Here is a 23,700-nt window from a genome sequence, read left to right as displayed (position 1 = left end):
AGGATGAAGATGGTATAACTGATTTTATAGGTGTTAAGTGTGTTGTCGGTGGTGACAAGGCGGATGAGGAAGACGATGGACAAGCATGGAGCGGTGAGGAGCTGGAATACTGGGTTCAAATCCTTGTGCTCGCATTTATTTCTGGATTTATTTCAGAATTTCCGGCGATGCGCATTCAGTGGGAGGAGACGTTCCCATCGACGACGAGGCGCCTGCGGTGACTTCGTAAATCTCAAGATAATATGCCGGCTCAGTCTTTCGGAAATGCTCATAGGAGTAGGGTGTGCGTTCATAGGGGTAAGTGTATGCGCGTGTATATGAGCGCTTGTGTCTGTACTGATGTTCAAAAACAAGCGCCAGATATAACCTGGTCGAGGCCGTCTCGACGTGGATTTTTACAGATTCCCCGTATCGATCCGATCTCCTTTCCCTGTATCTATATTACCAACGCATCTTTTATCTCTTCGCTAGTAGATAGATTGAAATCGAAATAATCGAACACCCCCGCCGGCTCAGCATAAGATCGACTCGAACCATGGCGTCGGCTTCGCGGCCTTCTTGACGGTGGGCCGATCTCCCGTCGGAGCTCCTAGGACTGCTCATCGGCCGCCTCCCCTTCCCCGACGACCGCGCCCGCTTCCGTGCCGTGTGCCGTCCATGGCACTCGGTGGTGCGTGAGCACGTGCATCTAGGGCTGCCGTGGATCATCCACTCAGACGGCACTTTCGTGGACTACTATTACGGCTTTCACCGGCGTGTTCCGTTCCCCGACAAGACGGGATTCATAGGCGCCCACGGCAGCTGGCTCGCGCTCTACCGCACCGACGCCATCACGGGGCGGCGCAGCTATCTTCTGCGCAACCCTTTCACCAAGGCCATCGTGCCGCTCCCTGGGCTGGACTCTGTCATCGGAAAGGTCTTGGACAGCTTCGAGATCCGCAAGGTGCTCATGCGGTCTGACCAAGATGATCTCGTCGCCGTGACGACCAACAACAACAATTATCCCATTATCTTGTGTCGTCCAGGAAAGTCTGGTGTATGGTTGCCCGAACGGGGAGAGATGCCCTATTACTCCATATTTGACGTCGCTTTTCTTAACGGCCGTCTCTACGGGATCACCGTTCAAAAGGAACTTGTTGCGATGTACCTTGACGAGGATGAAGATGGTATAACTGATTTTATAGGTGTTAAGTGTGTTGTCGGTGGTGACAAGGCGGATGAGGAAGACGATGGACAAGCATGGAGCGGTGAGGAGCTGGAATACTGGGTTCAAATCCTTGTGCTCGCATTTATTTCTGGATTTATTTCAGAATTTCCGGCGATGCGCATTCAGTGGGAGGAGACGTTCCCATCGACGACGAGGCGCCTGCGGTGACTTCGTAAATCTCAAGATAATATGCCGGCTCAGTCTTTCGGAAATGCTCATAGGAGTAGGGTGTGCGTTCATAGGGGTAAGTGTATGCGCGTGTATATGAGCGCTTGTGTCTGTACTGATGTTCAAAAACAAGCGCCAGATATAACCTGGTCGAGGCCGTCTCGACGTGGATTTTTACAGATTCCCCGTATCGATCCGATCTCCTTTCCCTGTATCTATATTACCAACGCATCTTTTATCTCTTCGCTAGTAGATAGATTGAAATCGAAATAATCGAACACCCCCGCCGGCTCAGCATAAGATCGACTCGAACCATGGCGTCGGCTTCGCGGCCTTCTTGACGGTGGGCCGATCTCCCGTCGGAGCTCCTAGGACTGCTCATCGGCCGCCTCCCCTTCCCCGACGACCGCGCCCGCTTCCGTGCCGTGTGCCGTCCATGGCACTCGGTGGTGCGTGAGCACGTGCATCCAGGGCTGCCGTGGATCATCCACTCAGACGGCACTTTCGTGGACTACTATTACGGCTTTCACCGGCGTGTTCCGTTCCCCGACAAGACGGGATTCATAGGCGCCCACGGCAGCTGGCTCGCGCTCTACCGCACCGACGCCATCACGGGGCGGCGCAGCTATCTTCTGCGCAACCCTTTCACCAAGGCCATCGTGCCGCTCCCTGGGCTGGACTCTGTCATCGGAAAGGTCTTGGACAGCTTCGAGATCCGCAAGGTGCTCATGCGGTCTGACCAAGATGATCTCGTCGCCGTGACGACCAACAACAACAATTATCCCATTATCTTGTGTCGTCCAGGAAAGTCTGGTGTATGGTTGCCCGAACGGGGAGAGATGCCCTATTACTCCATATTTGACGTCGCTTTTCTTAACGGCCGTCTCTACGGGATCACCGTTCAAAAGGAACTTGTTGCGATGTACCTTGACGAGGATGAAGATGGTATAACTGATTTTATAGGTGTTAAGTGTGTTGTCGGTGGTGACAAGGCGGATGAGGAAGACGATGGACAAGCATGGAGCGGTGAGGAGCTGGAATACTGGGTTCAAATCCTTGTGCTCGCATTTATTTCTGGATTTATTTCAGAATTTCCGGCGATGCGCATTCAGTGGGAGGAGACGTTCCCATCGACGACGAGGCGCCTGCGGTGACTTCGTAAATCTCAAGATAATATGCCGGCTCAGTCTTTCGGAAATGCTCATAGGAGTAGGGTGTGCGTTCATAGGGGTAAGTGTATGCGCGTGTATATGAGCGCTTGTGTCTGTACTGATGTTCAAAAACAAGCGCCAGATATAACCTGGTCGAGGCCGTCTCGACGTGGATTTTTACAGATTCCCCGTATCGATCCGATCTCCTTTCCCTGTATCTATATTACCAACGCATCTTTTATCTCTTCGCTAGTAGATAGATTGAAATCGAAATAATCGAACACCCCCGCCGGCTCAGCATAAGATCGACTCGAACCATGGCGTCGGCTTCGCGGCCTTCTTGACGGTGGGCCGATCTCCCGTCGGAGCTCCTAGGACTGCTCATCGGCCGCCTCCCCTTCCCCGACGACCGCGCCCGCTTCCGTGCCGTGTGCCGTCCATGGCACTCGGTGGTGCGTGAGCACGTGCATCCAGGGCTGCCGTGGATCATCCACTCAGACGGCACTTTCGTGGACTACTATTACGGCTTTCACCGGCGTGTTCCGTTCCCCGACAAGACGGGATTCATAGGCGCCCACGGCAGCTGGCTCGCGCTCTACCGCACCGACGCCATCACGGGGCGGCGCAGCTATCTTCTGCGCAACCCTTTCACCAAGGCCATCGTGCCGCTCCCTGGGCTGGACTCTGTCATCGGAAAGGTCTTGGACAGCTTCGAGATCCGCAAGGTGCTCATGCGGTCTGACCAAGATGATCTCGTCGCCGTGACGACCAACAACAACAATTATCCCATTATCTTGTGTCGTCCAGGAAAGTCTGGTGTATGGTTGCCCGAACGGGGAGAGATGCCCTATTACTCCATATTTGACGTCGCTTTTCTTAACGGCCGTCTCTACGGGATCACCGTTCAAAAGGAACTTGTTGCGATGTACCTTGACGAGGATGAAGATGGTATAACTGATTTTATAGGTGTTAAGTGTGTTGTCGGTGGTGACAAGGCGGATGAGGAAGACGATGGACAAGCATGGAGCGGTGAGGAGCTGGAATACTGGGTTCAAATCCTTGTGCTCGCATTTATTTCTGGATTTATTTCAGAATTTCCGGCGATGCGCATTCAGTGGGAGGAGACGTTCCCATCGACGACGAGGCGCCTGCGGTGACTTCGTAAATCTCAAGATAATATGCCGGCTCAGTCTTTCGGAAATGCTCATAGGAGTAGGGTGTGCGTTCATAGGGGTAAGTGTATGCGCGTGTATATGAGCGCTTGTGTCTGTACTGATGTTCAAAAACAAGCGCCAGATATAACCTGGTCGAGGCCGTCTCGACGTGGATTTTTACAGATTCCCCGTATCGATCCGATCTCCTTTCCCTGTATCTATATTACCAACGCATCTTTTATCTCTTCGCTAGTAGATAGATTGAAATCGAAATAATCGAACACCCCCGCCGGCTCAGCATAAGATCGACTCGAACCATGGCGTCGGCTTCGCGGCCTTCTTGACGGTGGGCCGATCTCCCGTCGGAGCTCCTAGGACTGCTCATCGGCCGCCTCCCCTTCCCCGACGACCGCGCCCGCTTCCGTGCCGTGTGCCGTCCATGGCACTCGGTGGTGCGTGAGCACGTGCATCCAGGGCTGCCGTGGATCATCCACTCAGACGGCACTTTCGTGGACTACTATTACGGCTTTCACCGGCGTGTTCCGTTCCCCGACAAGACGGGATTCATAGGCGCCCACGGCAGCTGGCTCGCGCTCTACCGCACCGACGCCATCACGGGGCGGCGCAGCTATCTTCTGCGCAACCCTTTCACCAAGGCCATCGTGCCGCTCCCTGGGCTGGACTCTGTCATCGGAAAGGTCTTGGACAGCTTCGAGATCCGCAAGGTGCTCATGCGGTCTGACCAAGATGATCTCGTCGCCGTGACGACCAACAACAACAATTATCCCATTATCTTGTGTCGTCCAGGAAAGTCTGGTGTATGGTTGCCCGAACGGGGAGAGATGCCCTATTACTCCATATTTGACGTCGCTTTTCTTAACGGCCGTCTCTACGGGATCACCGTTCAAAAGGAACTTGTTGCGATGTACCTTGACGAGGATGAAGATGGTATAACTGATTTTATAGGTGTTAAGTGTGTTGTCGGTGGTGACAAGGCGGATGAGGAAGACGATGGACAAGCATGGAGCGGTGAGGAGCTGGAATACTGGGTTCAAATCCTTGTGCTCGCATTTATTTCTGGATTTATTTCAGAATTTCCGGCGATGCGCATTCAGTGGGAGGAGACGTTCCCATCGACGACGAGGCGCCTGCGGTGACTTCGTAAATCTCAAGATAATATGCCGGCTCAGTCTTTCGGAAATGCTCATAGGAGTAGGGTGTGCGTTCATAGGGGTAAGTGTATGCGCGTGTATATGAGCGCTTGTGTCTGTACTGATGTTCAAAAACAAGCGCCAGATATAACCTGGTCGAGGCCGTCTCGACGTGGATTTTTACAGATTCCCCGTATCGATCCGATCTCCTTTCCCTGTATCTATATTACCAACGCATCTTTTATCTCTTCGCTAGTAGATAGATTGAAATCGAAATAATCGAACACCCCCGCCGGCTCAGCATAAGATCGACTCGAACCATGGCGTCGGCTTCGCGGCCTTCTTGACGGTGGGCCGATCTCCCGTCGGAGCTCCTAGGACTGCTCATCGGCCGCCTCCCCTTCCCCGACGACCGCGCCCGCTTCCGTGCCGTGTGCCGTCCATGGCACTCGGTGGTGCGTGAGCACGTGCATCTAGGGCTGCCGTGGATCATCCACTCAGACGGCACTTTCGTGGACTACTATTACGGCTTTCACCGGCGTGTTCCGTTCCCCGACAAGACGGGATTCATAGGCGCCCACGGCAGCTGGCTCGCGCTCTACCGCACCGACGCCATCACGGGGCGGCGCAGCTATCTTCTGCGCAACCCTTTCACCAAGGCCATCGTGCCGCTCCCTGGGCTGGACTCTGTCATCGGAAAGGTCTTGGACAGCTTCGAGATCCGCAAGGTGCTCATGCGGTCTGACCAAGATGATCTCGTCGCCGTGACGACCAACAACAACAATTATCCCATTATCTTGTGTCGTCCAGGAAAGTCTGGTGTATGGTTGCCCGAACGGGGAGAGATGCCCTATTACTCCATATTTGACGTCGCTTTTCTTAACGGCCGTCTCTACGGGATCACCGTTCAAAAGGAACTTGTTGCGATGTACCTTGACGAGGATGAAGATGGTATAACTGATTTTATAGGTGTTAAGTGTGTTGTCGGTGGTGACAAGGCGGATGAGGAAGACGATGGACAAGCATGGAGCGGTGAGGAGCTGGAATACTGGGTTCAAATCCTTGTGCTCGCATTTATTTCTGGATTTATTTCAGAATTTCCGGCGATGCGCATTCAGTGGGAGGAGACGTTCCCATCGACGACGAGGCGCCTGCGGTGACTTCGTAAATCTCAAGATAATATGCCGGCTCAGTCTTTCGGAAATGCTCATAGGAGTAGGGTGTGCGTTCATAGGGGTAAGTGTATGCGCGTGTATATGAGCGCTTGTGTCTGTACTGATGTTCAAAAACAAGCGCCAGATATAACCTGGTCGAGGCCGTCTCGACGTGGATTTTTACAGATTCCCCGTATCGATCCGATCTCCTTTCCCTGTATCTATATTACCAACGCATCTTTTATCTCTTCGCTAGTAGATAGATTGAAATCGAAATAATCGAACACCCCCGCCGGCTCAGCATAAGATCGACTCGAACCATGGCGTCGGCTTCGCGGCCTTCTTGACGGTGGGCCGATCTCCCGTCGGAGCTCCTAGGACTGCTCATCGGCCGCCTCCCCTTCCCCGACGACCGCGCCCGCTTCCGTGCCGTGTGCCGTCCATGGCACTCGGTGGTGCGTGAGCACGTGCATCCAGGGCTGCCGTGGATCATCCACTCAGACGGCACTTTCGTGGACTACTATTACGGCTTTCACCGGCGTGTTCCGTTCCCCGACAAGACGGGATTCATAGGCGCCCACGGCAGCTGGCTCGCGCTCTACCGCACCGACGCCATCACGGGGCGGCGCAGCTATCTTCTGCGCAACCCTTTCACCAAGGCCATCGTGCCGCTCCCTGGGCTGGACTCTGTCATCGGAAAGGTCTTGGACAGCTTCGAGATCCGCAAGGTGCTCATGCGGTCTGACCAAGATGATCTCGTCGCCGTGACGACCAACAACAACAATTATCCCATTATCTTGTGTCGTCCAGGAAAGTCTGGTGTATGGTTGCCCGAACGGGGAGAGATGCCCTATTACTCCATATTTGACGTCGCTTTTCTTAACGGCCGTCTCTACGGGATCACCGTTCAAAAGGAACTTGTTGCGATGTACCTTGACGAGGATGAAGATGGTATAACTGATTTTATAGGTGTTAAGTGTGTTGTCGGTGGTGACAAGGCGGATGAGGAAGACGATGGACAAGCATGGAGCGGTGAGGAGCTGGAATACTGGGTTCAAATCCTTGTGCTCGCATTTATTTCTGGATTTATTTCAGAATTTCCGGCGATGCGCATTCAGTGGGAGGAGACGTTCCCATCGACGACGAGGCGCCTGCGGTGACTTCGTAAATCTCAAGATAATATGCCGGCTCAGTCTTTCGGAAATGCTCATAGGAGTAGGGTGTGCGTTCATAGGGGTAAGTGTATGCGCGTGTATATGAGCGCTTGTGTCTGTACTGATGTTCAAAAACAAGCGCCAGATATAACCTGGTCGAGGCCGTCTCGACGTGGATTTTTACAGATTCCCCGTATCGATCCGATCTCCTTTCCCTGTATCTATATTACCAACGCATCTTTTATCTCTTCGCTAGTAGATAGATTGAAATCGAAATAATCGAACACCCCCGCCGGCTCAGCATAAGATCGACTCGAACCATGGCGTCGGCTTCGCGGCCTTCTTGACGGTGGGCCGATCTCCCGTCGGAGCTCCTAGGACTGCTCATCGGCCGCCTCCCCTTCCCCGACGACCGCGCCCGCTTCCGTGCCGTGTGCCGTCCATGGCACTCGGTGGTGCGTGAGCACGTGCATCCAGGGCTGCCGTGGATCATCCACTCAGACGGCACTTTCGTGGACTACTATTACGGCTTTCACCGGCGTGTTCCGTTCCCCGACAAGACGGGATTCATAGGCGCCCACGGCAGCTGGCTCGCGCTCTACCGCACCGACGCCATCACGGGGCGGCGCAGCTATCTTCTGCGCAACCCTTTCACCAAGGCCATCGTGCCGCTCCCTGGGCTGGACTCTGTCATCGGAAAGGTCTTGGACAGCTTCGAGATCCGCAAGGTGCTCATGCGGTCTGACCAAGATGATCTCGTCGCCGTGACGACCAACAACAACAATTATCCCATTATCTTGTGTCGTCCAGGAAAGTCTGGTGTATGGTTGCCCGAACGGGGAGAGATGCCCTATTACTCCATATTTGACGTCGCTTTTCTTAACGGCCGTCTCTACGGGATCACCGTTCAAAAGGAACTTGTTGCGATGTACCTTGACGAGGATGAAGATGGTATAACTGATTTTATAGGTGTTAAGTGTGTTGTCGGTGGTGACAAGGCGGATGAGGAAGACGATGGACAAGCATGGAGCGGTGAGGAGCTGGAATACTGGGTTCAAATCCTTGTGCTCGCATTTATTTCTGGATTTATTTCAGAATTTCCGGCGATGCGCATTCAGTGGGAGGAGACGTTCCCATCGACGACGAGGCGCCTGCGGTGACTTCGTAAATCTCAAGATAATATGCCGGCTCAGTCTTTCGGAAATGCTCATAGGAGTAGGGTGTGCGTTCATAGGGGTAAGTGTATGCGCGTGTATATGAGCGCTTGTGTCTGTACTGATGTTCAAAAACAAGCGCCAGATATAACCTGGTCGAGGCCGTCTCGACGTGGATTTTTACAGATTCCCCGTATCGATCCGATCTCCTTTCCCTGTATCTATATTACCAACGCATCTTTTATCTCTTCGCTAGTAGATAGATTGAAATCGAAATGATCGAACACCCCCGCCGGCTCAGCATAAGATCGACTCGAACCATGGCGTCGGCTTCGCGGCCTTCTTGACGGTGGGCCGATCTCCCGTCGGAGCTCCTAGGACTGCTCATCGGCCGCCTCCCCTTCCCCGACGACCGCGCCCGCTTCCGTGCCGTGTGCCGTCCATGGCACTCGGTGGTGCGTGAGCACGTGCATCCAGGGCTGCCGTGGATCATCCACTCAGACGGCACTTTCGTGGACTACTATTACGGCTTTCACCGGCGTGTTCCGTTCCCCGACAAGACGGGATTCATAGGCGCCCACGGCAGCTGGCTCGCGCTCTACCGCACCGACGCCATCACGGGGCGGCGCAGCTATCTTCTGCGCAACCCTTTCACCAAGGCCATCGTGCCGCTCCCTGGGCTGGACTCTGTCATCGGAAAGGTCTTGGACAGCTTCGAGATCCGCAAGGTGCTCATGCGGTCTGACCAAGATGATCTCGTCGCCGTGACGACCAACAACAACAATTATCCCATTATCTTGTGTTGTCCAGGAAAGTCTGGTGTATGGTTGCCCGAACGGGGAGAGATGCCCTATTACTCCATATTTGACGTCGCTTTTCTTAACGGCCGTCTCTACGGGATCACCGTTCAAAAGGAACTTGTTGCGATGTACCTTGACGAGGATGAAGATGGTATAACTGATTTTATAGGTGTTAAGTGTGTTGTCGGTGGTGACAAGGCGGATGAGGAAGACGATGGACAAGCATGGAGCGGTGAGGAGCTGGAATACTGGGTTCAAATCCTTGTGCTCGCATTTATTTCTGGATTTATTTCAGAATTTCCGGCGATGCGCATTCAGTGGGAGGAGACGTTCCCATCGACGACGAGGCGCCTGCGGTGACTTCGTAAATCTCAAGATAATATGCCGGCTCAGTCTTTCGGAAATGCTCATAGGAGTAGGGTGTGCGTTCATAGGGGTAAGTGTATGCGCGTGTATATGAGCGCTTGTGTCTGTACTGATGTTCAAAAACAAGCGCCAGATATAACCTGGTCGAGGCCGTCTCGACGTGGATTTTTACAGATTCCCCGTATCGATCCGATCTCCTTTCCCTGTATCTATATTACCAACGCATCTTTTATCTCTTCGCTAGTAGATAGATTGAAATCGAAATGATCGAACACCCCCGCCGGCTCAGCATAAGATCGACTCGAACCATGGCGTCGGCTTCGCGGCCTTCTTGACGGTGGGCCGATCTCCCGTCGGAGCTCCTAGGACTGCTCATCGGCCGCCTCCCCTTCCCCGACGACCGCGCCCGCTTCCGTGCCGTGTGCCGTCCATGGCACTCGGTGGTGCGTGAGCACGTGCATCCAGGGCTGCCGTGGATCATCCACTCAGACGGCACTTTCGTGGACTACTATTACGGCTTTCACCGGCATGTTCCGTTCCCCGACAAGACGGGATTCATAGGCGCCCACGGCAGCTGGCTCGCGCTCTACCGCACCGACGCCATCACGGGGCGGCGCAGCTATCTTCTGCGCAACCCTTTCACCAAGGCCATCGTGCCGCTCCCTGGGCTGGACTCTGTCATCGGAAAGGTCTTGGACAGCTTCGAGATCCGCAAGGTGCTCATGCGGTCTGACCAAGATGATCTCGTCGCCGTGACGACCAACAACAACAATTATCCCATTATCTTGTGTCGTCCAGGAAAGTCTGGTGTATGGTTGCCCGAACGGGGAGAGATGCCCTATTACTCCATATTTGACGTCGCTTTTCTTAACGGCCGTCTCTACGGGATCACCGTTCAAAAGGAACTTGTTGCGATGTACCTTGACGAGGATGAAGATGGTATAACTGATTTTATAGGTGTTAAGTGTGTTGTCGGTGGTGACAAGGCGGATGAGGAAGACGATGGACAAGCATGGAGCGGTGAGGAGCTGGAATACTGGGTTCAAATCCTTGTGCTCGCATTTATTTCTGGATTTATTTCAGAATTTCCGGCGATGCGCATTCAGTGGGAGGAGACGTTCCCATCGACGACGAGGCGCCTGCGGTGACTTCGTAAATCTCAAGATAATATGCCGGCTCAGTCTTTCGGAAATGCTCATAGGAGTAGGGTGTGCGTTCATAGGGGTAAGTGTATGCGCGTGTATATGAGCGCTTGTGTCTGTACTGATGTTCAAAAACAAGCGCCAGATATAACCTGGTCGAGGCCGTCTCGACGTGGATTTTTACAGATTCCCCGTATCGATCCGATCTCCTTTCCCTGTATCTATATTACCAACGCATCTTTTATCTCTTCGCTAGTAGATAGATTGAAATCGAAATGATCGAACACCCCCGCCGGCTCAGCATAAGATCGACTCGAACCATGGCGTCGGCTTCGCGGCCTTCTTGACGGTGGGCCGATCTCCCGTCGGAGCTCCTAGGACTGCTCATCGGCCGCCTCCCCTTCCCCGACGACCGCGCCCGCTTCCGTGCCGTGTGCCGTCCATGGCACTCGGTGGTGCGTGAGCACGTGCATCCAGGGCTGCCGTGGATCATCCACTCAGACGGCACTTTCGTGGACTACTATTACGGCTTTCACCGGCGTGTTCCGTTCCCCGACAAGACGGGATTCATAGGCGCCCACGGCAGCTGGCTCGCGCTCTACCGCACCGACGCCATCACGGGGCGGCGCAGCTATCTTCTGCGCAACCCTTTCACCAAGGCCATCGTGCCGCTCCCTGGGCTGGACTCTGTCATCGGAAAGGTCTTGGACAGCTTCGAGATCCGCAAGGTGCTCATGCGGTCTGACCAAGATGATCTCGTCGCCGTGACGACCAACAACAACAATTATCCCATTATCTTGTGTCGTCCAGGAAAGTCTGGTGTATGGTTGCCCGAACGGGGAGAGATGCCCTATTACTCCATATTTGACGTCGCTTTTCTTAACGGCCGTCTCTACGGGATCACCGTTCAAAAGGAACTTGTTGCGATGTACCTTGACGAGGATGAAGATGGTATAACTGATTTTATAGGTGTTAAGTGTGTTGTCGGTGGTGACAAGGCGGATGAGGAAGACGATGGACAAGCATGGAGCGGTGAGGAGCTGGAATACTGGGTTCAAATCCTTGTGCTCGCATTTATTTCTGGATTTATTTCAGAATTTCCGGCGATGCGCATTCAGTGGGAGGAGACGTTCCCATCGACGACGAGGCGCCTGCGGTGACTTCGTAAATCTCAAGATAATATGCCGGCTCAGTCTTTCGGAAATGCTCATAGGAGTAGGGTGTGCGTTCATAGGGGTAAGTGTATGCGCGTGTATATGAGCGCTTGTGTCTGTACTGATGTTCAAAAACAAGCGCCAGATATAACCTGGTCGAGGCCGTCTCGACGTGGATTTTTACAGATTCCCCGTATCGATCCGATCTCCTTTCCCTGTATCTATATTACCAACGCATCTTTTATCTCTTCGCTAGTAGATAGATTGAAATCGAAATAATCAAACACCCCCGCCGGCTCAGCATAAGATCGACTCGAACCATGGCGTCGGCTTCGCGGCCTTCTTGACGGTGGGCCGATCTCCCGTCGGAGCTCCTAGGACTGCTCATCGGCCGCCTCCCCTTCCCCGACGACCGCGCCCGCTTCCGTGCCGTGTGCCGTCCATGGCACTCGGTGGTGCGTGAGCACGTGCATCCAGGGCTGCCGTGGATCATCCACTCAGACGGCACTTTCGTGGACTACTATTACGGCTTTCACCGGCATGTTCCGTTCCCCGACAAGACGGGATTCATAGGCGCCCACGGCAGCTGGCTCGCGCTCTACCGCACCGACGCCATCACGGGGCGGCGCAGCTATCTTCTGCGCAACCCTTTCACCAAGGCCATCGTGCCGCTCCCTGGGCTGGACTCTGTCATCGGAAAGGTCTTGGACAGCTTCGAGATCCGCAAGGTGCTCATGCGGTCTGACCAAGATGATCTCGTCGCCGTGACGACCAACAACAACAATTATCCCATTATCTTGTGTCGTCCAGGAAAGTCTGGTGTATGGTTGCCCGAACGGGGAGAGATGCCCTATTACTCCATATTTGACGTCGCTTTTCTTAACGGCCGTCTCTACGGGATCACCGTTCAAAAGGAACTTGTTGCGATGCACCTTGACGAGGATGAAGATGGTATAACTGATTTTATAGGTGTTAAGTGTGTTGTCGGTGGTGACAAGGCGGATGAGGAAGACGATGGACAAGCATGGAGCGGTGAGGAGCTGGAATACTGGGTTCAAATCCTTGTGCTCGCATTTATTTCTGGATTTATTTCAGAATTTCCGGCGATGCGCATTCAGTGGGAGGAGACGTTCCCATCGACGACGAGGCGCCTGCGGTGACTTCGTAAATCTCAAGATAATATGCCGGCTCAGTCTTTCGGAAATGCTCATAGGAGTAGGGTGTGCGTTCATAGGGGTAAGTGTATGCGCGTGTATATGAGCGCTTGTGTCTGTACTGATGTTCAAAAACAAGCGCCAGATATAACCTGGTCGAGGCCGTCTCGACGTGGATTTTTACAGATTCCCCGTATCGATCCGATCTCCTTTCCCTGTATCTATATTACCAACGCATCTTTTATCTCTTCGCTAGTAGATAGATTGAAATCGAAATAATCGAACACCCCCGCCGGCTCAGCATAAGATCGACTCGAACCATGGCGTCGGCTTCGCGGCCTTCTTGACGGTGGGCCGATCTCCCGTCGGAGCTCCTAGGACTGCTCATCGGCCGCCTCCCCTTCCCCGACGACCGCGCCCGCTTCCGTGCCGTGTGCCGTCCATGGCACTCGGTGGTGCGTGAGCACGTGCATCCAGGGCTGCCGTGGATCATCCACTCAGACGGCACTTTCGTGGACTACTATTACGGCTTTCACCGGCGTGTTCCGTTCCCCGACAAGACGGGATTCATAGGCGCCCACGGCAGCTGGCTCGCGCTCTACCGCACCGACGCCATCACGGGGCGGCGCAGCTATCTTCTGCGCAACCCTTTCACCAAGGCCATCGTGCCGCTCCCTGGGCTGGACTCTGTCATCGGAAAGGTCTTGGACAGCTTCGAGATCCGCAAGGTGCTCATGCGGTCTGACCAAGATGATCTCGTCGCCGTGACGACCAACAACAACAATTATCCCATTATCTTGTGTCGTCCAGGAAAGTCTGGTGTATGGTTGCCCGAACGGGGAGAGATGCCCTATTACTCCATATTTGACGTCGCTTTTCTTAACGGCCGTCTCTACGGGATCACCGTTCAAAAGGAACTTGTTGCGATGTACCTTGACGAGGATGAAGATGGTATAACTGATTTTATAGGTGTTAAGTGTGTTGTCGGTGGTGACAAGGCGGATGAGGAAGACGATGGACAAGCATGGAGCGGTGAGGAGCTGGAATACTGGGTTCAAATCCTTGTGCTCGCATTTATTTCTGGATTTATTTCAGAATTTCCGGCGATGCGCATTCAGTGGGAGGAGACGTTCCCATCGACGACGAGGCGCCTGCGGTGACTTCGTAAATCTCAAGATAATATGCCGGCTCAGTCTTTCGGAAATGCTCATAGGAGTAGGGTGTGCGTTCATAGGGGTAAGTGTATGCGCGTGTATATGAGCGCTTGTGTCTGTACTGATGTTCAAAAACAAGCGCCAGATATAACCTGGTCGAGGCCGTCTCGACGTGGATTTTTACAGATTCCCCGTATCGATCCGATCTCCTTTCCCTGTATCTATATTACCAACGCATCTTTTATCTCTTCGCTAGTAGATAGATTGAAATCGAAATAATCAAACACCCCCGCCGGCTCAGCATAAGATCGACTCGAACCATGGCGTCGGCTTCGCGGCCTTCTTGACGGTGGGCCGATCTCCCGTCGGAGCTCCTAGGACTGCTCATCGGCCGCCTCCCCTTCCCCGACGACCGCGCCCGCTTCCGTGCCGTGTGCCGTCCATGGCACTCGGTGGTGCGTGAGCACGTGCATCCAGGGCTGCCGTGGATCATCCACTCAGACGGCACTTTCGTGGACTACTATTACGGCTTTCACCGGCGTGTTCCGTTCCCCGACAAGACGGGATTCATAGGCGCCCACGGCAGCTGGCTCGCGCTCTACCGCACCGACGCCATCACGGGGCGGCGCAGCTATCTTCTGCGCAACCCTTTCACCAAGGCCATCGTGCCGCTCCCTGGGCTGGACTCTGTCATCGGAAAGGTCTTGGACAGCTTCGAGATCCGCAAGGTGCTCATGCGGTCTGACCAAGATGATCTCGTCGCCGTGACGACCAACAACAACAATTATCCCATTATCTTGTGTCGTCCAGGAAAGTCTGGTGTATGGTTGCCCGAACGGGGAGAGATGCCCTATTACTCCATATTTGACGTCGCTTTTCTTAACGGCCGTCTCTACGGGATCACCGTTCAAAAGGAACTTGTTGCGATGTACCTTGACGAGGATGAAGATGGTATAACTGATTTTATAGGTGTTAAGTGTGTTGTCGGTGGTGACAAGGCGTATGAGGAAGACGATGGACAAGCATGGAGCGGTGAGGAGCTGGAATACTGGGATGCGTCAAGCCCCAACGAGAAAGGTGAAGATGATGGTGAAGTGTCGAGCAATGCCGACAAAGCTTCAAGCCTTAATGCGGCGGTGGATGAAGAAGAATTCGGTGTCATAGGCTGGTCTGACTATGATAATGCAACAATGAACAAATATGAGAACAAGAAAGATACCTTCGAGGACAACGCCCATCAAGAAGTCTCGAGCAACGAAGGCGAAGAAGATACCATGAGTGTTGAGTGTTTTATCGGTGGTGACGAGTTGGAAGACGATGGGGAAGTGTGGAGCAGTGACGAGGAGGAGGACGATGTGGAATACAATGAGATGTCAATCTACAACGAGGAAGACGGAGACGTAGGTGAAGCGTCGAGCAATGGCTTCGAAGAAGAGGTGGGTTACAACGAGCTGTCAAGCCTTAATACGGTGGATGAAGAACAATTCACAGTCATAGATGGGTCTGACGATGATAGTGCAACAATGGACAAATATGAGAACGAGAAAGACACCTTCAAGGACAATGCCCATCAAGAAGTCTCGAGCAACGAGGGCGAAGAAGAGTCGGGGAGCGACATGGAGTTAATTGTCCTAGATGGTCTTTATGAGTATGATATTGATGATGAGGCAACATGGCAACCTGTGGATGATGAGACCAATTATTACAAAGGTGGTTGTTTGATGCCGGAGTGCTGGGAGGATGATGAGGATTACGAGTACGATGGCATGCCCTGCGAACCGAGGGACTACATAGTGACCGCTAGACGTCTCATCGAGTCGAATGGCAAGCTGCTCATGCTAAGGCGGAAACAACATATATCACATTTACTCAACAACTCCTCCACGCTCGAGGTGGAGGTCCTAGAGGCAGACTTGGATGCGGGCAAGTGGGTGCCAACGAACGTGACAGGCACACTCTACGTAAGTAAACGTCACTCGAGATACATTGCTGCAGTTAGCGACGAGGATGTACTGATATGGTACTTCGTGAACGAGCATGACGTGATGGAAGCAGAATCTCGGACCTCCGAAGAAAGAATAGGGAGTATGTCGACATGGTTTTTCCCGCAAGAGCTTGTTGTTTAATACACCAATGCTTTTTCACCATCGACAATGGAGAAGTCGATTAAGCGCACCACATTGTAATTCTTGCATTGCTTTCTTTGTTTTATCTGTTTTTACTGCTCGGTATTATCTCTCTAGAAAGTATTTAACTTTATGGAGAAAAATTGGACACCACCAGAAATTTTGTGTGTGTGTAAAACATGTACTCCAAAAAATATAATATGAAGCTGGTATGTGACAAGAAATGTTTATATTAAACTAAAAGAGTAGCTCACGTTAAAAATGTCACATTTTCCAAAAGAAGTGTTATGCATTTGTCAAAGTAGAATGCTTAAACTAAACTTAATCTTGTCGATTGCTATATTGTTGCCTTTGAACATATACATTTTGTTATCATATAGAACCAACATTTTTCTATGCACGTGCACCTAATAAGACATTGGTTCAAACAGATTTATATGTGCTATGGATGTGCTTTATGTTTGAAGTCATTAAAAATCCCATTTTTTTAAAGAATACTAGTATAATTTGGTTAACAGTTTTTTTGTAGTGCGGAGTACAACATTTTACATGTGGCAATGTAATTTAGTATCAAACAATTGGATGGTAAGTTGTCTATTTTCAACAATTGCCCGTGCTTAGGACATTATTACGTTTTGTTGTTGTTACGGGCACTAGTGCCTTGTTGCTCTTCGCCTCCGAGAATATAAGGGCGTTGGTGAAAGCTTGAACAATGAATCTGAACGCATTGTTCAGTAGACAGAAAAATAATACTTCCTCCATTCCAAATTACTCGTCGTGGTTTTAGTTTAAATTTGAACTAAAACCACAACGAGTAATTTGGAACGGAGGGAGTAGTGCAGTAGGTCAAGCTTACACAACATGGGGATCTGAATCATACTAGTAACATTTTGTGGCAGGTAGCCGTGAAGCTGCAACTGGGCGACAAAAACAATTCCCAAAGTGTACTGTACGTGCGCTACCAACCCCACCACACCACTGTTGGAGAGGAGAGGAGAGGAGGAATGGCAGCATGCATGATTGGGCTGGGATAGTACCTGAGCCAAGGTGAGAGGCCAATTGGATTATTCCATCTCTCTCAATTATAGTTATAGTACTCCACATCCCATGTGAAGATGTGGGATGATATAATTGGTGCCCACTGATTGAATTGAATTGAATAAATACAAGCAAAAAGTTGCATCATGCTGCATAGTATGCTGGTGTCAAATTCACAACCACCCTCCCCTAGCAGCAGATGCCAAGCTAGCTAGTGTAGGTGTTTTATATTCATATGTATTTCTATATCTATCTAGGCTGGTTGGTTGATTATGGATGATGGATGATGATGTGCTAGTGCTGCTGTTGTAGGGTTTATAGAATGAATGATTCTGCATCGCTCATGTCAAAGTCATGCCTTCTTCTTTAATCAAGTGCCTGCCTAGTTTGTATATGTGCCGCCATGTTGACATCAGACTGTCACAATGAGCTTTTTTTTTGAAAAGGAGGCTTGCCCCCGGCCTCTGCATCTCAGCGATGCATGCAGCCATATTATTAAAAGTCTCAAAGAAAAACAAAGTATTACAGCTCGCAAAAAGGAGCAAAACGACATAAAGGAACTCAAAATTACAACGGATGACAGATACAGGACTAGGGCCCTAAACTCCTATGTTATGCGTCCGCTATCCAAACCGGTTGAATATAGCCCGTGTTACCATCTCCCATTGGTTGCACCAAGTAACCAGTGGCTCCCTGAAGTCCATAGGAGTGAGTAAGGACCACGTACGGATCCATGCGGTAGCTCTGAAGAAGACCTGCAAGAAGGTTAAAATATTTTGTCTGTTAAAAATCATATCATTCCTGATGTTCAATATAGCACACATTAGTGCGCATATTCCAATTCGAATACGAGCCGCAGATAAAATTGGGGGAGAATTTCCCTTTCCCGGCCTCTGCACCAACTAGGGATGCATACAGCCTTTTAAGTATGAGTACTAGGATTCTTAATCTCAGTTACGCACCGAGCCATGCATGAGTACCAGGAAAGCCTGGTCCTTAAGAATAAATAGAAACCTAAATTCGCCCCCGTAAGGATTTGAACCCAGGTGTTGGGTTTGTACATCCACTCCCTCAACCAGTTGGGTTAGGCTCACTCACGATGAGCTAATAAGATCAAACATTGTTTGGGACTACCTTCGTTGCCACACTGAGGATAAAATATTACTGTATGAGTGGATTGATTCGAGATGCATGAAACCAATACAAAATTCTTGCAGATCTCGATCCTGTGAGCTTTGGAAGATACTGTAATTAAAATTTTGTGAGTTTTGGTATATAATTTTGCTAGTTGTGATGGATAATAGTAACTGGAGTCGGTCAACAGCAGCAAACACTCAAATGAAATTGAATGTATTGAATTCAATTGGGGCAGTATCCATTCCAGAGTTTCGGACATTAAGAGAGGGTTTTGTTTTGTGACTCTCAAGACCAGATGGATGCAGGGGAGGGTGCATGGCATGGCAGGAGCTGATCGATTAGGACGCGCGCCAGTGATCGACGGGGATTAATGGATGTTGACCATCATCGCTTCGGTGGTGGTGGATCGTTCAGATGAGATTCAGAGGTCGAGGAAGCCGGTCTGGCGGAGCACGGCGTTGCGGACGCGGCAGAGGTCGCGCCCCTTGAGCGTCCGCCCGGCGCCCTCCAGCACCGACGACGACCGCGCGTGCCGCCGCTCCGCCACCACGTGCGGCGGCACCATCTCATCCCCGTCGTCCTTGTCCTCCTCGTCTTCCTCGGACTCCTCTGCCTCCTTGGCGCCGCGCTTCGCGTTATCCCTGGACCTGGCAGCCTGCCCCGGCCACACCGGCACCCTCACCGGCGCCGACTGCCTCGGTGTCGGTGTCGCGGCGCCGTGACCCGGCCTCGCAGGCACGGCCAGGGCCATCCCCGCGTGCAGCTGCTGCCCCTCGACACCGCCGTCGCCCTCCGCGAGGAGCGACGACAGCCCGAAGCTCTGCGGCACGGCGTGCGCCGAGCGACGCCGCCCGCTGGCGCTGGCGCTGGCGCGTCGCGGGGTCACCACCGCCTCGGCCGCCCACCCGTCCACGTCCCCGCCGCCGCCGCCAGCCGGCCAGACGACGTCGCTCTCGTCCAGCTCGAAGCACGCGCCGTCGTGGCCCGCCTCCGGCTGCTTGAGCAGGCCAAGAAACCGGAACGCGCCCGGCGACCTCGACATCTCCATGGACCGACCGTCCGTCCGTCCGTCACACACCCACCCCAAGAGCAAGAGGCCAAGACCACCTCAGCAAGCAAGAGCTATCTCCCCGTGACCCCCCTCTCCTCGCCGGACGCCGGCCACGGCACGGCACGCTCCCGGATAAGTAAGTATTGGGTCTGGCCGCCACCGCTAGCTAGTTTTGCCACGCTTGGCCTCGGGTCTCGCTTTGGGTATATAAAACTGTGGGAGGAAGGAGAGCGACGGTGGTGAGGCCACCGGACCGGAGGGGGAGGGTGGGCCTGAAGAATCTCCTTCCAGCCAGGTGGATGCATGCAGTTGGGATTCTTTCCTGGATTTGGATCCACTCTCCTACACTTAATCAGTAGGAGTAAAATAAATGGTGATGAGATCTTTATTTTGGTTTACCAGGATCCTCCAGCTGCAGTGCACATGTGGCAATTGGTTGCCTCTTGTTCTGCAATTGGTTGGAAGAATCTTGGTGCGTAGCCTAGTCATTTACACCAATGCAATTCTAGTGGTGGAGTGCGAATCTTCGGCGCTCGTTTTTAAAAGAAAAACATATTTAAAAGTTTCAAAAAAAATATCCCGTGGAAATTTGTTTTGTTCACTACGGATCCTCGGAAATTTGTTTTGAAAAAAAAATGTAATTTGTAAGCTGTAAAAAACAACAAAATTCTGGCCCAACAAAAGAAAGAGAGGCCCATTTGAAATTACATATTTGTCTTTTTTCTGCTACTCCATGAGTGAAAGTAAAATGTTATACTACTTCTCCAACATTGTTAGACCCTGATAAGTTTCAAAATGAAGTTGATAAAGGAGCCATGTGCTACTATCTTTATCCCTTATCTTGTGACTCTGCGATGATGAAAATACTTTGGAGGAACTTAACTTGGTATAGTGAGCCTAGCGGCGGGAGTCCAATACGATTGCTTGCATTTCTCTGGAATTGAATTAGCCCTGGGGATTTTACAGTTACATAATATACATGTGTGTTTACAAAAAAAAAAATCAGCCCTTTTCTTTTGCGTTGTGCCCATGCACCAATTTTCATGAGAAGTTCTCCCTTCTTTTTGACCTATTACTCAATTCCCAGGCCATGCGCATGTTCCTAGATACACAATTTGTTCAAATAAATACTACATCAGTTCCAAAATATAGGATGTTTTTGTAGGCTAGTTTAGCTTACCAAAACGTCCTATATTTTGGCAACCTGACATCAAAATTATATCCAAAATATATGTTATATGTCAAATTGTCAAAGATTTTTTTTAAGTTACTGGTGAGGTTTCAAAACATATAATTTCTGTTAGAAATAATATACGTTTTGTTAGTGAGTCATATTGCGGACCTAGAAGCACGCGCACGCACGCGCACACACACATGCCCGGACGGAACTGATACTTGGTTCATCTCTAAAATTAGTACTATCCTGGTTTGTTTGTCCTTATTGTATTTTGGATCAAAGTTTGATCATGTATTTAATTAGCAAAATATTAATGCATGTCATCAAAACTTAAATATGATCATCCCTCTCCTTCATGAATTGGTTGATTCCACATGAGAATCAAAAGTAACAAATTTGGTGTGATTATAATTATGTTTGCATATTTCCAAAGTAATGGTCTCAGGAGTTACGCAGCACATGCCAAAGTTGCTTTACTGGATGTTTGTCTTTGAGTGAATAATTGTTTGAAGAGTCTTTTGGTCTGTACCTTATTCACTTGCAGCACGTCCAGCAGCTACCGTTTGGTGCTCGCTCCATTATTAATGTACTATACTAGCATGCATTTGTCTGATTCCACATCAATAATCAGAATTAGAATGGAATTATTGTGGTTGTAAATTAATGTTTACCTATTCCCAAAGCATGGATTACACACTGAAAATTCAGATTCCTTTTTAGATTATTCTAGCCAATCAAAAGGAGGAAGTAGGCATGAATTTGAAAGACGGAGTTATTATAGAAAGAGTAGAAGTGTGATGTAGATTTTGGAAGAGGCATTTATTCACTTGTTTAGTTAGCGAAAATTAACGACATGTTAGATAAGGAATGATAGCATGTTACTTTGTGTTTTCGGAAACAAGTTTTTCGACGAATTTTCATAAAATCAATTTTAGTTAGTTTTTCTGTTAAGGTAAGACTATACAATTCCTTATTTGAATGGAAAAAAAGTAGATGTGCAGTTCTTTATTTGATAGCCTCTTGAAAAGAAGTAAGTCCACCTCCTCGAGTTTCTTGGCACATGCCGCTTCTAGTTCTTCCCGCGACGTGTGTAAGGACAAGTCGTCGCCTTGCCCTGCTCCATCGCTGACTAGTACATCAATTACACTTGGCATCTGCAACGACACAAATATCAAGACCTAATCGAAACATCGAGGATGCATACTGCCAAAACAACATAAAAGTAATAATAACAATAAGAAAACTACACAAATTATGACTTGCACTAGACCAGCACCAAAGCCATCCACGGCTGTGGCAACACACGGGCTACGATAAAGGTTCTCCGAAAACATCACCTGATGATGCTTAAGAGCTTTAGTCTTGGGGTCCAACCACTGCAGGTCAGATCTTTGGATTTCACCCTGAAGAGCACATCTGAGCAATGCCTTCAACAAGGCGCATGAAAACACCAGCATTGCTGAGTGCATCCATCAAAGGTCAAACCTAAGGCTTTTACCCCGGAGCTCGAGATCTAGCGCTCAAAGAGTGCTATCAAGCCAAAGACATAGTGTGTCACCAACACCCTTTGTCGATGAAGACAAAGCTGCATGGAAAGGCATCCACACATCATGGTCACAGGTAGTTGAAATCCAAACCGTTCCATGGCATTCATGCCCGGAGTAGCTGCTCGCCTACACATCCTTAGCATTGATGTTACCACGTGGTCAAATCTATGCGTGCGAGCATAGAATTGTCACACAATATGAATAGCCGAACATATCGTCAGGATCCTCACGCGCATGTGCGCCAAAAAATCCTCTGGCGGAGACGGGTGACGATACTTCCACGAAAAATTATATTGTCGCCGCAAGGTGTAGTCGTAGCACCCCAACTTGTTGATGCCCGTTTTTGTGTCGCCGTTGTTGTTATCACTTCGCCACCACCACTGTGGACCAGCCCCCGAGTAGCCATTGCCAAATCCTGGCGTTGAAGGCCCATTATCACACGAACACCCACGCCAGCCGTTGCCGCCCATGTACAACGACGACCACCCAGGGCACTTGGGACCACCGCCCCCGTCCATGCTCCAATAACTTTGGCACGCCATACCAGGCTGATGTATTGCGTAACTAGAGAGCTTCTCGAGCGAGTGATCGTTGCATGAGAAGGCATCCCGCCGCCACCGTCAGCCATGTAGGCTTTGCTCTCAACGTCCGACGACAATGGGCGACGCGAGCGATCTTCAAAATTGCGTCTCACAAGTCACAACCCTCGACACAATTGCATTTCGCGGAATATTACATGAATATTACCGAAAGTAGTGTCATCTTATCAAAGCTTGTGGCGAATGTATGTCCCGATGTGGATTTGGCCCTTACGAGGAAATGTTCTCTTCACGATGTTTATGTTCAGATCAACCCTTGAGAAGCACAACAAACACAAAAGTACTGATTGACAATAGCCGGTGCTAGTAAGTAAAATTTACTTGTACTTGACGATGGTGACTAAATGGTTTGGTTAGTTGGTTGTGAGCTTTGTGTTGGCTGAGGTTTACAGTTCGACAAAGCCCCATGGAGATGGAGGCTGTTGTCTGCCGTGGTGACTACATGTAGATTAGTGGAAAGTTGGATGGTGACAGTGGCCTGTGGAACGTTCCAAACAAACCAATCCTCGATGCAACGCATCTGCCGTCATTTATTTATTGATTACTTCCTCCGTTCCTAAATATTTGTCTTTCTAGAGATTTCAACAAATGACTACATACGGAGCAAAATGAGTGAATCTACACTCTAAAATATGTCTATATACATCTGTATGTGGTAATCCATTTGAAATCTCTAAAAGGACAAATATTTAGGAACGGAGGTAGTACATGTTTCCTTGTTTAACTTGCAGGAAGTGCATGCACACAAACATGCGTCATTGTGCATGTATGACGATGGAGCATGCATGTGTCCACTAAGAAGACATGGAAGATACATGCGTTTTGTGTTTGCTCTCTAAATCCATTGGGCATATGATATCCAGGGCAGGAATGGAATAGGATCAACGACGACCATTGATTAGTACTCCCTCCGTTTACGAATATAAGATGGCAAAAAATTTAGGACATCTTATATTTGTGAA

The 23,700-nt window shown here is 50.6% G+C and overlaps 1 protein-coding gene across 1 annotated transcript; it reads right to left on the bottom strand.

Moving 5' to 3' along the window:
* Positions 1 to 18,561: 18,561 nt before the first annotated feature.
* LOC109762942 (uncharacterized) lies at positions 18,562 to 19,667 on the bottom strand. The gene has a single exon (XM_020321825.4). The coding sequence runs from the start codon at positions 19,410 to 19,412 to the stop codon at positions 18,786 to 18,788; it is 627 nt and encodes a 208-aa protein (XP_020177414.1). The 5' UTR covers positions 19,413 to 19,667; the 3' UTR covers positions 18,562 to 18,785.
* Between the last annotated feature and the right edge of the window lie 4,033 nt (positions 19,668 to 23,700).

The sequence above is a fragment of the Aegilops tauschii genome, chromosome 4, assembly GCF_002575655.3.
Source record: "Aegilops tauschii subsp. strangulata cultivar AL8/78 chromosome 4, Aet v6.0, whole genome shotgun sequence".
Lineage (NCBI taxonomy): Eukaryota > Viridiplantae > Streptophyta > Magnoliopsida > Poales > Poaceae > Aegilops > Aegilops tauschii.
The sequence above is the reverse complement of the archived record's forward strand: the minus strand, read 5'-3'. Positions and strand labels throughout refer to the sequence as shown.